This window comes from Acanthopagrus latus, chromosome 9 (genome assembly GCF_904848185.1).
Source record: "Acanthopagrus latus isolate v.2019 chromosome 9, fAcaLat1.1, whole genome shotgun sequence".
NCBI lineage: Eukaryota > Metazoa > Chordata > Actinopteri > Spariformes > Sparidae > Acanthopagrus > Acanthopagrus latus.
In genome coordinates this window covers 22,668,745-22,686,606 of record NC_051047.1, presented here as the reverse complement: position 1 = coordinate 22,686,606, position 17,862 = coordinate 22,668,745, and the positions used below count along the sequence as shown (strand labels likewise).

Genomic DNA, 17,862 nt, shown 5'->3' with positions numbered 1-17,862 from the left:
GGTTTGATTTCTGCTAAATTAGACTCCGTGTGGTTGAATAAATAGATAACAAGACAGTACAACCAGCATTTTGTTGTCAAATGTAGTCACATGAAATATTATTTGTACAAAGTTTACATCCCTCTCTCTGAAGCCCCTCTTTACATCGCCTATAAAAAACATTCTCTTCTAATTCTACCTCTACTTCACCAGCCTCAGCCAGGTTAAGCAGCAAGACTGTCTACCGTTGAGAACCACATTCCCCCAAAGAACTGAACCTTGCAAACAGGTCGTTCTACAGGGAATACAGCAGAGCTATAAAATGATGTTTGTCCAGTGAGCAATCTCAAGGGAACAGGCCACACCACTCATGAGTCCAATCAGCCGAGGAGTCACTTTAACCAGTGAACCTGAGGGATTAACCGTGTCCACCCGTCTATGGGGAGCATGAGACTGTTACACTATCATAACAACCAAAGAAAACGATATCTTTGCTGGCATCAAGGGCAAAGTCAATGCTTATCTGTGTGCAAGACTGTAGTGTGAATAAGTAAGTGACAGGCTGTGTATTTGTGTATAATAAATGCAAATAACAAGCATCACGTCACAGATGAAGGAGTAGAAGAGGAAAACAAAGGATGGACTAGGAGCGTATCTGCTGTTTTACTCTGACAGGGAGAACAGAGTCACATTTTGGGCTGGTGATTATGTGATCTTCTACCACTTATAACATGAAAATTTAAAATCAGAATAAACACAGACAACATCAGAGAATGTAAAGATTAGAGAGTGTTGGGAATTTAAAGAGACTGAGCAGCTCCAAAAGTTTTAGTCAAAAGGTTTTAGTCATTAAAGCTTTATCTAAATGTTTAATTAATTAATAAATATATTACGTATTAGACTGAACTGGATCAAGAAAGTTATTGTTATATTGCAAATGTACATGACTCATGATGAACAAAAGAAAGTCAAGTCTTGAAATTTAACAGAAGTTGATTTTTGTGTTGCTATATGGAACCAAATTATTAATTTTGGCAGGACCAGCAAAAGTAAGGAAGCAGCAGAATAGGAGAAGGAAGCAGATGAAAATGAGGAGAAAGAAGGAGTTTGCCCTCTGCCCTTTCGAGAGTGGGAAATAAAGGATGAAAGGCTAGGGAGATTCATCCATCTATTTTAGTGGAGTTTGATGGAACAAAGCATGTCTGGATTAGAAAGAACATGTAGAAACCTCTGGCCACCACTCACCTTCAACCCCTAAACATATCTAGTACACCGACTGCACTCAGAAACCCACTGCTGGCTTATATCAGAACTCAAGTTGGGGCAAAAAGACAAAAAAGGTATTTCTTATTTGCTTTATCAGTACTTGTACTAAGTTGTAATAAAATAGACAAGTGACTCAAGTCATATGCTGAATGATTATCGTGTAAAAGTTGTCATATCTGTACTTTATACTGTAAGTACAGAACAGAGCCAGACACAAATTAGAATCCAATTGTTCTTAATTTATTTTGGCTAGCTTTTTACTTTTAAGGTTTTACTTTGGGAGGTGCCTTTTATTTATGCCTCCAACACAAGAAATAATGTTTTTTTATTGATTCTTACAGATAAGTTTGGTCAGTCTAATAAGAAATGCATAGGTGGTAGTCAAACTTGAAAAGACTCCTGGTATATCAACAATTTGCTATTTTCTGAGCATTACCAGCAGCGGGTCTCTTCAGAATCCTAATAGAAGAAAGGCTAAAAGTGTTTGTCCCCTTAGGAGTTTTAATGTGGTTAGTATTCTTCATGGTGATCTGCTTATAAGGTTACAGCACAGAGGAAAGGTGAGGATTCATCACTAAATCAATATCTCACAAAAACAGATCAAATGTATTATCTGACTAATGTTAATGAGAATTCAATATACTAGGTCGTATCAAATTAAATCAATGTCTTTAATACAAATGCATGATGCTCCTTTTGCATTGCTAAGCAACTATAGCAGTAAATGATTATGTGTAGGAATCAGTGTGACATACTGTATGTTTCTCACATTTAGAGACTTGTTAACACTTCAGGGAAGTTCATGGGATATATATTCTTACTATATGTGTTGCAATTGCTCTGTATGTTTAGTGTGTAAAATCTGTGTATGGAGTCTTTCAAACTGTTTTTGTGATGCTGTCCTGCTGTCTAAGTGCCTCGGGGTCTTACCATCACGGCGGTGTCCTCATTGAGGGAGGGTTCGGTCTCTGTTGGCTGGGGGCCGAGGGCAGAGTCACTGCTGCTTCTCACCAACAGGGGGGTGTCTGTGGAAAACACAGAGACACACCACTGATATGCGCAGGTAGTTTTTATTTATTTATTTTTTTTACTGCAGCCCGCTCGGAAAGACTTAGGTGGAAACCTAAATCAATCAATGCCGAGGTGATTATGTGTACTCTGCAGCAAAATCTACACCTACAAAGGTAATGAAAAGTTAAGATTGGATCGTTACAGCCTCATACAGTTTTGCAGCCGGACAAGTTGAAGAAACTGCTCCATGCAAAAGCAGAGATAAGCATGTTTATACATCTGCATGCACTGGAAAACTGTGAAAATGTAGATGTCTACAACCTGTTAATCAACCACTTTTCCTTATTTCTGTTTATAGAAGCTATCCGCAGGAGGAATTGACCACCAGACACGAACTTAAGAGCAATTTTAGTAGAAGGAAAATAACTTGACCTACAAAAATATTCTAAAACATAATTTCGTGTTTTTTACGACTGCTACTTTCCTCCAGCTGTGCTCTTTTTCCTTCCAGTTTCCTCTGTTAAAAGCAGAGGCACCTGGCTCTCTGTCAATCCAAAATGACACAGTGTGACTGCTTCCTACCAGACAGCTAATGGAACAGGAGATATGAAGGAAAGGAAAGAATAAAGCAAAAATGGTGAGAACAGAGAAAGTCTGCGTCTGCACTGCTTCAGAATCTACAGCCACACACAAACACACACGTGACTGCCTTAAAATTGCTAATGCTATTTTGATGGAGTCACAGTTCAGCAAATTTCATGTCTAATAATAATCTTTCGGATGACAAGATACAGACCCTGAGCCACACTACAGAGAGGAGTTTGTGTGTGTTCCTTTGCGAGTGTCAAAGCACGATGAGGAAGAAAGAGAGAAAAGATGAATATTTCTATGTTGTTAGGTTGACAAACTGAATTTCCGCTCTGTCACTGCAAAGTGCCTCCACCATCAGTCCAAGTCAAAGCATGTTTTCAAAGTAAAAAAAGAACATCCCGATATTCAGTGCAATAAACTAGCAGGCTGGTTTTGAGGAAAAACAATGCTTATCAAAAAATTATCCAAATACATTAAAATTGATTGTTTAAATGTGTCTTCAAATGCATATTTTGGAACAGCCCCAGATCTTCAACAGACAAGCTTTTCACTGCTACAGTATCTAAAACTTAAGACATATAAATGTGTTTTTTTTCTAATCTTTTTTCTGTGTCTAAATGCCAATGAAGACATCAGCAGAACATGTTTTGTCAAACAGATGCCAAAACTGGCTCACTGCCAGCTCCATGAAAACTCAGATAAATCCGGCAGTTTTGGCTTGTAACAGGGAAAGAAAGTGTGATCCTCTGTCATGACCAGTGGTCGAGGAAAAGAAGACAGAAATAATGAGAAAGACAGTGTGAATCCAACATATTCACCATGTACATTAAGTAAAACCTATGGGTTCCATTGTTCCTTCCCTTAATCATCTGAACTCATCAGACAGCATAGCCTGAGATATTTCTGTGCACATCGCTCCATGTTCTCATTTGGTCTGTAGGGAGCAGATCTGAAAGGCGTGAGTATGCGAGAAGTTAATGTATGCCTCCCTTCCTTTCATATCCCTTCAGTGAACGCACTGGTGTTTATGCGTCCAAACGGCCAATAAGCGGCTGATTTGCACATCACGGTGTGCATGTAGGTAACATATGATAGTGTCTTCCTCTTCACATCTCACCAGCCCACTGCATAAAATCATCATTTAACAGAAGCTGATGGATGACGCACACCGCACTATTGCCTGTGTGGCTGCTGGAGCTTGAAGAACTAGTAAAATGGTGAGAAAAGTCAACACTGCAGAAAGCTCTGGAAATAAAATAACATATATCAGTTGAAGTATTATAATGATCTGATGCAAGATGCCAATCCTCAATTCCACCAATCCCCATTTATAGAGTCCATCAATCCATATATACATTAAGAACATTGTCATGTTAGCCTCTATAGTTCCACTGGGAATAAAATGAGAAAGGTGGGGATGAGGGGGGAGGAAACCTCTAGATGAGTGGACTACTCAGAACACATGCCAAATGATATTTGTAGGGTCATATATTGATTGTCACAAAATGGACCCTTGGTGCTCTTAAGACTGGCTGGGGGGTATGGATTACATGAAACCTTTTAATTAATTCATCTCTTCAAAAGGAAAGCAATGAATGATGGGTAAATGGATAGAGGACAAAAGACATAAAGATGACACATAAGAATATATAAATATATTAAGGGACTAACATAGGACAAGATAATCAGTGAGAAAAAAGTGCTGTTGGTAAGCATAATAAAAATTAAGACAAAACAACAAAAGTCTGAGCAATTGCTAAGACAACAATTAAAGAAGCCTTCCAATATAATGAAATTCTATGCTTTTATATTTCGCTTTAGTGTTACACCTTTCCCAGTTTGAGAATAAAGCAGGTCTGTCAAGACACAAATCCAGAGGTCATCTGGGGAAAATGTTCCATTGTGTTAGGGTACATGCTGTACATTTCCAGTGGCACATTAAGATAGATATCAACGGCTACCTTGGGACAAGCCTAGCCTGTAGGCATTTAGTGATCAATACTGTTTTTACCAGATAGGTCTTGGAGAATGCAATATCAATTTTACATCACCTTGTGATCCCCATTATCCTCTGTTTCCCTGCAGTAATATGACTATATAGAGCTAGACTATGGAAGCTAATATAGTACTGCTAGCATGATGTGCGACTGGATATTGTCTTGTATTCTTGTTATTGGAATATCAGCAAATAGCTTAAATGCTGTTTTTCCCTGGATTAAGGAGGCTCCATTCTAGTCACTGGCTGTAGAAATAGTGGACAGACTACGATGTCACGATGCCATAGGTTTCCGAAGGGCCAGAGACTTCGCACAAGAGATTTCTTCTAGTCAGGCCAGCTAACTTCCAGTGTAACACCTGGCTAACTTGAACAGGGATAAAATAGGCTAGGCGATAAAATGACAGTAACATGTATTGGCAATAGACACGTCGTTAATAGCAATAAGACAGTAGCTGCATAAAATGCTCGATAGCTTCATGTGTATGCATCACAGGCAAACCATAATGAAAGCAAACAACAAATACGACGTCATATACCCTTGATAATGGAGTGTGCTACTATTGACAGATGAACAGCCACTAATTTTAACAGACAATTCCCAAGCGTGCTCCCTCCCTGGGTCGTTTAATAGACTGTCATATCCCTAGGTGCCGTGAGTGACACGCAAGCAGCTCTGTAGTTCGGCTGAACTACTGACAACAACAGAGCGAGTGAGAAAATGAGAGCTGAGAGGAACATGTAGACAGAAAAAGGACAGGTCAGCTCGCCGGTATGGCATTCGTTGCTTCCACTTGAGTATATAATATGTTCAAAGTCACAAACAACTACACCAGCCATATTGCCCAGGCCAAGAAAAAAATATTTTAATAGAATCTTTGATTTTATTATTTCTACCTGTGCATTTCCTAGTCAGAATACTCAAATTGCAGCCATTGTATACGCAATGTATTTGACACTTGACATTTCTGTCACGGGAAATGTAAAACTCTAAAAACCAATATGATCAGTGATCTTTGACTACAGTGAGAAGGCCTTTCATATCTATTGTAATGCTGATCATGTATCCTGACCAATCACTTCACTTCACTTTGATTCTTAATTATGAACAGAGGCGCTCAACAGCACTACTCTACCTCTGTTTTTGAGTCCTTCATGGAGATTTGATTGTGAAACATCACATGAGCTTGTAGATAAAAGGGACAAGTAAAGAAAACCTCTGAAGTAGAGAGACAAAGGATACAAGAAAAGTGGGACAGGCAATTCAAAAAAAGGCGATGAAAGAAGTTCAAAAAACAAGTATAATGGAAAAGAATGAAGGTGATTACACAAAGGAAAGTGGTGTAGAGAAAAAGATGAGAGAAGACAAAAGAAGATTTGGAGAGACAAAGAAAAAACATACTGAGGCAGGAACAATGAGCGAGAGACACCGACAGTGAGAGAGAATCAAGTGGTTAGAGTCAGAGGCAAAACATTAGACAGTGATAGAGGCCTAACTCTGGCCCTCTCACACTGACACTGATAGTCTCCAGAGCTCCGTTACCTCTAATCTACCATGACAGTCACACATTACTGCAAATCTCTGCTGACAGGGGACCATACTGAAACAGACTAAACTTCCTGTCTTAACAGTGTCTGGATCATAGAGCTAAGGCCCCTTCACGACTCAGGAAGGTCAAACAAGCTGAAATTTCAATTCTCCCCTCAGCAGTACAGTATTGTAATATATACAGTTTGCAATATTAGAAGGAAAGACGAACGGAATATGACTGCAACAATCTACTGTACAACATTACGATTTTTAGTTTCAGCGTGGGAGTCCTTGAGGTCAATAAACTGCTTAACATCCTTCACCTTGACTGAGGAATTTTAATATTATCACCAAAAACAACAAGAATGAAAAAATAATGAAAGCTAGAATTCAACTTATAATAGACGGAGGAGAATTATCACACTTCATTTGACATATAATGACATTTTGAAAACAACCATGACGGATTATGTTTAAATGTCAAGCGCTCGAATGGATGGATGGTGCCGCCTGTGCAACAAAGCAGATACAGAGTCTACAATTCATAACTAAAGGAAGTGGAATCTGTGATTAGCTGGCAGCAGGAGGCAACTGGAAGTGATGCATAGGTCTTGGCAAACTGTAGCTACACACAATCCATCATCCGCATGGTTTGTTATGTTAAAGTGAAATTAAATTTGGACAAGCTGCTGTGACAGCTCTAAGCCCTCTCACACTCACATCTACAGCACCTCTCCTGAACTGCCACTTGACTTGAAGTAAGACAGAAAAGAGATGAAGTAAGGGAGAGAAAGAGGGACCAGGAAAGAGAGGAAGACAGGTCATCCAGATAGGTCTATTCCAGGTAACAGTAAGCAGACACAAACATCAGAGTTCAGTCTGCCGCCTGACATTACACATACACTTCCCGTCTCATTCATCCCTATCTTATGCTGCATCTCAGAGACGGTGCTGCCAACGATTCAGCTGCCCTCATCTTGTTTTCATCACTGTCCTGTAGAAAAATGCCCATCACATCCTGACCTTTATCTGCACTGGGATTCAAAGTTAACATCATTCCTATCGCTCATAAAACACATGTTGGTTTCTAGACTATGCATATTCTTTGACCAATAAACCATTATTCCATGTCAAATGTGTTCTTTATTATTCCTTATTTTCTTTTCTTTTATGTTTCTCAGTTTAGCTATAAATCCACCACTGTTTTGGGACTTACTGACTTGGCCCTGCAGTCAGTCACATCAAATTTCAGCCCCGCTGAACCTGTTTCTCATCAAACATCAGTTGTGGCATTGACCTGCTTACACACGAGCCTACAGGTCACACCTAAAATGTAAGACTAGGGATTCCCTAAAGGACATTTGTCACTAAACCTTGGAATTCCCAAGTTCCAGAAGCAATGTAGGGATTACTTCTCATACTTCCAAGGTGCATGGTGTGGGGAAAAAAGTCAGAACATGGGGGGGGGGCAGTTGTGGTTGCCAGAGTCAATATAGACTGCCTTATCTCCACAGGCACAATACTCTGTCTACTTCAGACAAAATGTGTAATGTGAAGACAAATGCCGGAGCCTAACTGATGTTCTTGTCATTGCCTTCTAGAGAGCAATGGCTTTGTGGCTTTGTATCTTTGAGCACAAAACTGTGGCTGGGATTAATATCTATATTACATCCAAGTAGGGATGCTCGGAATTACTTATTTCCTAGAGGTACGAGTCTAAAAGTAACAAGACACCCAAAAGGCTGTCAAAATTGAGCACAAATGAATACTGTTTATTAGGATAAACATTGTCCAAAAAAATTTAATTGTTCTTTAATAGCCAAGCTGTACTATGATCATTGAATATATACATCAACAAAATAATAATTTAAACCTGTTCCTGGCTGGTGAGGGTAACAATATTTTATCAACAAGTCAACTATCAGCACACATCTCTACACATACGGTTGGGCAAAACAATCTTTATTGGTACAATCTGCAAAACTCTGCAAAGCATATTTACTCTATGTTCTTTAGGTCTTAAAAGATTCTAAAAGTGAACTTTCTGCAAAGCATGTGGGTCGATAAAGAAGAGCTGCCAAATGTCAACATGTAAATCACACAAATGTTAAAATGTAGCTCTGAATGTCAAACCTCACTTCAAACGTCTGTCTGCAATCATAAAGATCTCCTTTGATTTGATTTTAGGGGTGTGGGTTTTGTGCACAAAGAAGCGAAAATGCCACATGTCAAAGGTGACGCTGCGCACTACCAACAGAAATATACAGTTAAATAAATGAAAAAGTACTTACTGGATTTGAGGGCTGAGGAATTGACTTCAATCTCGCCTCCTGTGATTGGCTGGAAGACAGAGAGCTCAGACTGGTAGATGTCTGGGCTGGGGGCTAGGCTTGTGTTAGCCACGCCCCTTTGCTGGGCTTCCTGTTCCTCATACACCGCCATCAGCTAGAAAAAAGACAAAAAAAAAACACACAACGTAGCTTGTTATTATTATTTGTTTAATTTACTTCTATTCTTTTCATCCATTATGAACTCAATATTTGATCGGAGTGGAGCGGCAGTAATTATGTTCAAGGATTACAGAGATTATGACTGCACTCACAGTCACTCCAGGTTTTCTATTTGCTACCCTCTACTCATGCTCCACTCACACTGAAAGCAACGCCACTCCAATTTGATCCATTCTGTTGCACTGAATAGTACCATATTAAACAAAATCTTGAATTAACATAAATGCAAACACAGTACAGACAAAAAAAGCCAAACAGAAGTGACCAGATGTCTTATCTGTACTTAAAAAGGTTCAAACTTGAACCATATTGCATTTATCAAAAGATGTTTGATTGTACTACAGTCGCTGTGCATAGACAAGACAAAGCTTTGAGAAGACAATGATGACAATACACCCAACTGATCAGGTTTCTTTAAATAAAACAAGTAATGCTGAAGATAACACTGTGTTAAGAAAATTATGCATTGCTTTATTTGTACAGTTCCGTGTTACCTTGTGGATGAGGGCGCCATAAAGGACATCCAAGGAGCCCAGCATTCCTGCGACAGAGTGTGTGTCTACTGTTTAACAGCTGCCTCCATTCGTGTGTAGCCCTGCTAGCTCTAACTGTGTTATATAGTGGAATCCCTGTCTATTGAGCATTGCACTGAGTCTGCGTTTAGCCTAACATAGCACACAGCGTGTCAACACAGTGTTCTAGGGGCCTCGACGTAAAGGCTGAATAGACCTCTGTGTGTGTGCGTGTATCCATACGTGTGTGTTTGGTGTCTATAGTGGCCAAGAGCAAAGAAAGGGGACTTTACCAGTAAAGCCAGAGGCTTCCTGCTTCACTGGAACCCACAAGTGTGGAACATACAGACATGAGCGTATGCAGGCTACTAAAAGGCACAACTAACTAAGGTGTGCACAGTTCTGTCGGTGCCACTGTGATTTGCTGGCTGTCTCTCTGCACAGGAGAACAAAAAACAACACAGCCAGCATTATAAAAATGTCATTCTAAAACGCAAAGTGATGCCAACATTTGGACTAAAACCTTATGCAGGTGCTCGTATAGAGAAGCCCAGCGACGGCATTTGTTCTTTTAAAGCCAATGTGATGATTAAAGCAGGTTTTCACTGGAAATTTCTTCATTGAGTTTTTGATAAATTAGGCTCTCATTGCTTTCTCCCTGCCCTCTCTCTCACTCCTAGACCTTCTCTGACTCTTCCTACAAAGAAAAGGCCCTGTGGCACTTGTGTCAGACGTAATTGAGTGTTGAGGCACTTATTCTCGAAGGTTTCTCCTTGATCTACTGTGACTGGGGTTGTACCTCATTTGTACTCTTTGGACAAAAGCAGCTGCCAAATGAACACATGTAAATGTAAAGGATCCCCAGTGGGACTGAAACATTTAGGTTTGCAAGATGATTACATAAATAAACTTAATATATTAGCTGCATAGACTTTTAACATTAATACAGCCTTTGTGTCCCATCTTTTTTGTTGTATTGGTACATAACTATTTCCTTTTATATACCTCTGATTTGTTTTTCACTTATAGCATATTCATGTAGTGTTGGGATAACTGGAAAAACAGTTTCCAACTGGGACGACTGACGAGAACGTCAGATTATATGCCAGTGTTTAGATTTAAATGTTAAATATGAAAGGTTTGGATGATCGTAGGAAACAAGTAACACGTACGCACACGTACTGAGTATGGTTTTATTGTTCACATGTAATTTGTAAAATGGTAATAGGTTGTAACTTTTGACCTATATTTGTTATAAGAGTTATGTTTATGAATTAATCCTGTGAGCAATATCGTAGCAGCTTTAGGAATAAGCAACAAGTATGCAACAAATATCAATTTATACACAACATATTGTCTTTATAGTTTTTCTCAGCTCTTCCGAAAAATTATAGTAACTGACCATATACTGTAACCTACAGTAACCATATCACATGGCAGCTCTACGGTGCAAGTCCAATAAAATGGATACAATCTGACAAAATGTTGAGATTGACACTGGAGGAAAATGCCAACAGAGTGAATAAATCCTATAGGGCCATCACTTTAATTTTCAAAAGTACACAAGCCTGTTTATTAATGGGTACACTGAACACCATGTGAGCTGTCTTTCCAGCCTAGCCCTCCAAGCAGAGAGCAGAACAGTATCACTATATCACACCTTTCAACACATCTATATCTCACCAACTATTCAGCACAACCAATGTCCCTCTCACATGCTCATGTTCTCTCACACTCCCGTCTTCCATCAACACACAACTTTCTCCTTCTCTAGTGCTACTATTTTTACTGCCTGCTTGTTTCTCTACCCTCTTCACATCCCCTACCCCCTCTTCTGTCTCAGCAGGGATTTACACCTTTCTGGGTTTAAAACCTTGGTTTAGTTACGTAATGGCAGCGCTTTTAATTTGATAATTAGCATTTGTCACTTTTCTGTCAAGCTGCTTTAGTGAAAACGTTTTAATACTACTGTCCAGCAGCCAGAGATGGGATGATGATAAAAACATACAAAATTAAAAAAAAAAAAAAAACAGCTTACATTCTTAACCAGTTTCAGTAAGATCTGCCAGTTAGGACGAGCAGAACAAGACTAATAGCTTTGGGATAAACACACACACACACACACAGGGTTGGCAGAGATTCTTTAAAAAGAACATCTGAAAGAATGACAGGAAGAAAAATGGGTAGACAAATTCAACATAGGCTTGCTGAGTCTCTTCAAAAGCAGAGGTGGAAAGACAAGGAAAGACAGCCAGATGAGAGAGGGGAGGACTTTGCCTCTGTTCTCTTCGACAGGGAACTCAAAGACCTGCCAAACAAAATGACACCGCAGCCTGAGCATGAGAGGGAGAGGGAAGAGAGGGGTGATAGAGACATAAAAGGTGAGACTGCATAGGGAGAGAAAAGGCGAGACACGACCATTGAGCATGTGAGAGACAGAAGCTCGGAGAGGATTATAATGATAATAATGAGGGGGACTGACAGATGTGCTGTACTGTAAAAAACCTTCGTCAGAGAGTAAGAGCAAAAAGCAAACCTGAGACTCGAGATTGTCTGAGAGTGTCACAGTAACAAGTGGCAGTGCAGTGATGTGTCCATTTTCAGCCAAATAAAGTTAAATGCTGCCAATTTCTGTCTCTGTCCCTCTTGCACCACAACCTATTTAGTCTGACAAAGCTTATTGTCAGTGTACGAGACGTTTATAGGTATAGTAGACAGCAAATGTTATTCAGTCTTAGAGGCATAAATTAATTGTTACTTTTTCGATTAAGCACTCACACCAATGTACGTCTCCATCATGTTATTATATCTAACATTCAACCTTCTCATCAGCTATCCTGTCAACAATCTCGACAGACACAGAGATGCTAATAAACGTCTGATTTTGTTTTCTGTTTTTCAGTTTCAGCTTCCTGTCAAAACACACATTTTACTTTGATCGTGTTACTGACAACTTCATGAGGAAATGCCTTTATCTATGAGAGAGCCTGAACACTTGAGCTCATAAATGCATCTGACTTAATCATCTGACGAAATCGGGCAGCATTTTCTCTTCACTTGGGTTTGACTGACAATTCTACAAATCCTATTAAAGTGTGTGTTGTTGTGTCATTTTGTTGTGATGTGTTTCTTTCCCATACCCTTAGTAAGGTCAGAGGTTAGGTTCAAGCACAACTGATAATTCTGTAGCCACGTGACTTTGAGTGTTTAGCTTTAAGATACCTCTGCAGTAAACATGACATCCTTGGGGTTGACCACAGCTTGTAAAGATGTCCATACTCACAGCATCAAAACATTGTTATAAATACACAACAAATGAGTCCTAATCTAAGAAAGTTTTGGACTAATTGAGTCTCTGTATGCTTTACCAACTTACACATATGTCCATGACCTATTTGGTTGTCATGTATAGAGTAATTTCATGAAAACTAGAGCTGTCTCAAATATCAACTGGGGGCTTCAAAGCTTCAATGAGAATAAAATGCAAATATCTAAAGCTTCAACAGTGTGGAGGTGGGGTTGTTATGTACCCATATAATGTGCAGTGTTTTAGTATTTCAGGTAGTTGAGTCTGATGAGAGACAAGAAACAGAGGGGAGATATCAGCCACATTTGACAAGTGGGCTGCAGATGCATGCAGTTCCCTTGATGATTTTTATTCAAGCAGGTATTCAGAAAAACGCCACAAAGGAGCATTTGGTTCATCGCTAATTAAAAAGCACACACAGAGGTTCATATCTTTGCTCCAAAGGTTAACTCTAAGCTCCTTCTCTTCATCCCTTTTCTGCTACCTATATTTGTCAATAACATGTGGTCAATACACGGATTACACAAGTTAGCTAAGACGAGTGAAGGCTAGTGGAAGTAACTCCCTCGTGTGTGACTACCTGACCTGAGAGCGTGGATCTATGAAAGGCCAGATCCAACAAGCTAAAATCAAACAGTTCCACCAAAACAAATATGCCAATTCTTCTGGCAGTGTTGTCAGTCTCGAATGTTGTAAAATCAAGTATCAAGAATGAAATATCCATTCTTTAAGGCTTGACTTTTTCATGGGGTCATCGCTAGAACTGTCACCTATGATTCAAAATTTCATTTGAACATGAGAAAAGCATAAATGCATTACCAAATATGAACATATGGGACAAAAAGAATGACACGTGCAAACACTTAATGTTAGATTTTTTTTTATCTACAGCAACTCACCATACTGCTGGTTTCTCTGAATGGCAAAAAAGACATAATCCAGTTGCTATCTTTAGAAATGCCAACGCGATTTATCAGAGCCCCCCGTTATTTTTGAAGTTTAGCTAATTCACTTAATTAACATTAATTAACTCCCGCTGCTCAAATCTAAACATGAGAAGTCTGCAAACAGCACTCATTTTGCAGTTGATTTTAAAGTGGCATAAAGACCACATGGCCATTCAAATCTTCAATCCAGGCTTACACACCAATAAACATTAACTACACAAAATAATACACAACAGCATGTGCATGGTACACAGCTCAGCATCTCAGAAAGTGTGTGTGTGCCTCTATTTGTGTGTGAGAGTGGATGGCAGAAGTGCGGAGGTGGTCTCTTTCCTTTTATTAAAATTAAAAGAGCGCATGAAATTGGTAGGTAGATTAATTGCAGTTCAGGATCTAAGTGCATAACAGCGTGCACACACAGACACACACGCACGTACACAACCAGCTTTTCGCACATCATACCCTTTTTAATCGGGTCGATTAGGTTCTGATTGATTAGCTCAGAGGGGATCAATAAAAAGCAACAATCAGCCAAATGCATGAGCATATACACTGCTCTCACACACACACTTTCTCTCTCACATACACAAAAAACAATCTTTAAATATGCTTAATCTATCTATTCACCACTGAACTTTGATTTCCACTCATGACCACTTACCATAAAAAAATCAATGGTGTTCAAGTTTGTGTACGTGTGTGTGTCCATGTGTGTACTTCAGCATCTTATCCAGTCAGCAACATCCCTCACGATGATCAATCCGTCACCATACTCTTAGGTGAGGTGGCCACACATTAAGGCAGCTGTTCATCATATGTGGAATGGGTGTGCAGGTCATGACGTCTAATGTAGATTATTTTACAACTGGTTCAGTTGGTTCTAAGTGATACACTGGCAGACGGGGGGAAGGCAAGATGGTGTGCTAAAATAAGAGTTTTCTATTTTTCTCCCTGCAAATATGCTAATTTACTGCCAACTGTGCTATTTCAGCATTTCGTGTTGCTTTTTCATTAAAGAGGAATGTTATTAATGATATCCAATGATCTGAGTACGACAATAAATTCAGGATTAATACATGTGTCTTCCAGGTTCAAAATCACAAAGCAACTGTTCCTCATAAGAAAGGGACCAGGTTTGATCACTCAGTGACACACACACACACACACACACACACACACAAACACACACACACACACTATGACAGTGCATAGACTGACAGCACCACCTAGCTCTACACAACAGAAGCTGCATCTGAAGTGCCCCCCCTCCCCCTGCAGCTCCTCCACTTGGCCCCTTAACATACTGTTATGTGTCATAGATGTGTTTCCTATCTTAACAAAAGAACAGTGTTCTGCCTATGAGAAGCAAAGAAAGCAGAAGACAAAGTGCTTCAATTACTTTGTTATTATCTGTCTCTTTCAGCTCACAGGGAAGAAAAGCTATATGGAAAAAAACAATGAATGCATGCCCGGTGGTATGCAGAATGATTTGAACTCCGTCCATTGTGTGTTTTTGAACTATGTTTCTACACTACACAAGCCCAATGAGACGCCTTCTATGAGCATGTCATCACTCCCCTCTCCCTTTTGATGTAATGCCAGAGTAAGAAAAAGGCATTTTTATGTCTCATGACATAATTTTAAAGCAGCTCTTTGTGGTGAGGCCATAAAAGAAGTCAGCGCAGGGCTAGTAAGATAAGGTCACTCAGGCAGGCACACAGGCACTCTGTAAGGCCAGCATGGGGAGTAATTTCTAAAAAGCCTTGCACATTTCTGTGTGATGCCTATAAAAATAATTGTGCAGATCACAAAGAGAATTTGAATGAACCCCGAGGCAGGTCAACTCTTCTCTGCTAGGCTATGGAAAAGTTGGCCTTTTCATCTTTCATCAGCAAATATTCCTGCTTAGCCCTGTTTTCCCCTCTGGCTTCACTTTGCGTCCTCTCTTTAGCTTCCTCTCGTTTTCCCTCCCTTCTCCTGCGTTTCCTCCTCTCCGCTTGCCTCCTGTCTTCGTATTCTGCTTCCTCCCATTTACCTTTCCTCCTTTTGCATCTATTTTCTCTCCTGCACCTGCTCTTCCTTCTCCTCTTTGTCCTCCTCTCCCCTCTGAGTTGCAGTGGTTCCTTACAAATCAGCTGATGTAAATCATCATGTTCCAGCACTTTGCTCTATTGGATACACCCACAAAGCAACAAAGGGCTTATCGATTAAAACATGAATGTGATACACCCGCGCTCACTCTCTCAGTCTCGATACTTTTTATCTCGCTATTTTATCCCTTCATGTCTTTTCTATGCCTTTCCCTCTTGTTCTATTCTGTTTTGCAATCTCCACAGACTCAAACATCAACAACAATAGATTTATGAAAAATGACACACTATTAAAGCATTCCAATATACACTGCACAAAAGGACAGGGACAAAAATTTTCACACAAAAACCCACACATCTCTGACTATGACCTCTGCTGCAATCGATCCATTGCCGTGGTAATCGATAATCAGGACGGTGTTGTCTCCGTATGGAGAATATGGATGAATGAAATTCACCTGCTCAGCAGTTTGAAGTGTTTGTGTGTGTGTGACCCTCTATTGATCTCCAGTCACCGCACCTCTCAGTAGAGCATGAGAAATCCAGACAAGACAGACAGAAGGAAAAAGATTAATGGGGGACAGAAATACTGTGAAGAATGAGAAACACAGACATAAAGACAGAACGACAGAGAGAGAGTCACAGGCATACAGTACACACTGCCACACACACACAGCAGAGAAAAAGATAAGAAAGACATCATATAAACGTATTTTGAGAGATAGAGAAAGCAGAAATGATTTCAGCGGTCAAAACTTGCACATCCTTCAGCAGCAGCAGCGGTGCAACTGTTCAGTGACTTTGTGAACTTCAGACACTTCAGTGTTTGTCGCTCGGCCAAAGTATAATGACAACTTCTGTTTCCTCAGTCATGCAGATAGTGTGTGTACTGGCCTGCATTCATATTTGCATGCGTGTGCATGTCCTTCACACATATACAGTATGTATGTATGCTTGTGCGTGAGGAAGAATATCTGTTTCTTCAAGCGTGTGTGCGTTAACCATCTACCACAAACCTCCCTGAGGCTGTGTGTAGACCACACTTGGCCATATGGAACAGCATTATGGAGACACACAGTGGCACAGATGGACACATTCTGTGCAGGCCATATTCTCAATGATCCACCAGTAGCAGCCTGAACGACACTACTCATAAACCAGGGGAGCCTATTAACCAAAAGGAAACTGCAGAGGATCCACCCACTGGGAGGAAGGGAGTCTTAAATCAGTTTTTGGTGGACATATTATTCACAAATTCAGGCAAAGGGGTGAAAGGAAAAGGCATTTGGATTCATTCTCTTCAGCTAACGTAATCTTCTCTTAAAAAAATGGATATCACAAAAATTTGGCCGAAGTTTTAAGTTCTGCCAGTTTCCACATATAGTGGCTCAGTAAGACTGTCTGATCACCATTACCTTGATGTGGAAATTTCTGGACAACCACAAGGTGCTAATACTTAGTGTACACACATTTATGGATTAGACCAAACATCAGAAACTAGGGATGGATTGACATGATCTGAGTATTTATAAGTATCTAATTATATTCCCCTAAATGTTGATTCAAATGTGTCAGATGTATTGAAATAACAACTACAGCCTACAGAATTTGGCACACCTTATCTTTCAAAAGCTTCATCATCCAAAACCTGAGTGGAGTTTTTCTGATTACTGCACAAAAACACACATAAAACCAGCGAAAGTAGGAGTCAGTACCAGCTTAGAGCTACCTGAATGTTTTGTACACTGCTCTCTGGAAAGAGGGAGGAAAGATAACAGATTTTTTTATGTCGAAGTTTCGCAAATCTGTGCCCTTTGCCAATCTGGGTGTCAGTCATATTGTTGCATTAACATTTTAAGCACTCTAATTGTCATATACATTTAAAATGAAAAGATGGGTTGCCCTGTCAGCTCACCTGGTGAAGCAGGCCGCCCAGTGTTACACCAATATGGGATTGCTGAATCTGTCATTCCAAAACAGCAGGCTTTGGTATTCTGAAAGCATTCCCACCACTAAACTCAGAAAAAACATCTTTTACAGACCCTGCACTGCACATGAGGCTACTGTCATATTTAAAAGGAATAGGATATTCATCTTTGTGCATAATAACAGTCTAAAATGT

At 39.8% G+C, this 17,862-nt stretch overlaps 1 protein-coding gene across 12 annotated transcripts in view; it reads right to left on the bottom strand.

Annotated features, from left to right (window-relative positions):
* The window catches only part of pard3bb (par-3 family cell polarity regulator beta b), a 207,362-nt gene that overhangs the window by 156,852 nt on the left and 32,648 nt on the right, over positions 1–17,862 (bottom strand). For all 12 annotated transcript variants that reach the window (XM_037108816.1, XM_037108815.1, XM_037108818.1 and 9 more), the window contains exons 4-5: positions 8,666–8,819; positions 2,176–2,270 (exon numbers count right to left, since the gene is read on the bottom strand). In XM_037108816.1, coding sequence (XP_036964711.1) covers positions 2,176–2,270; positions 8,666–8,819 — 249 coding nt within the window. The remainder of the gene's footprint in view (positions 1–2,175; positions 2,271–8,665; positions 8,820–17,862) is intronic.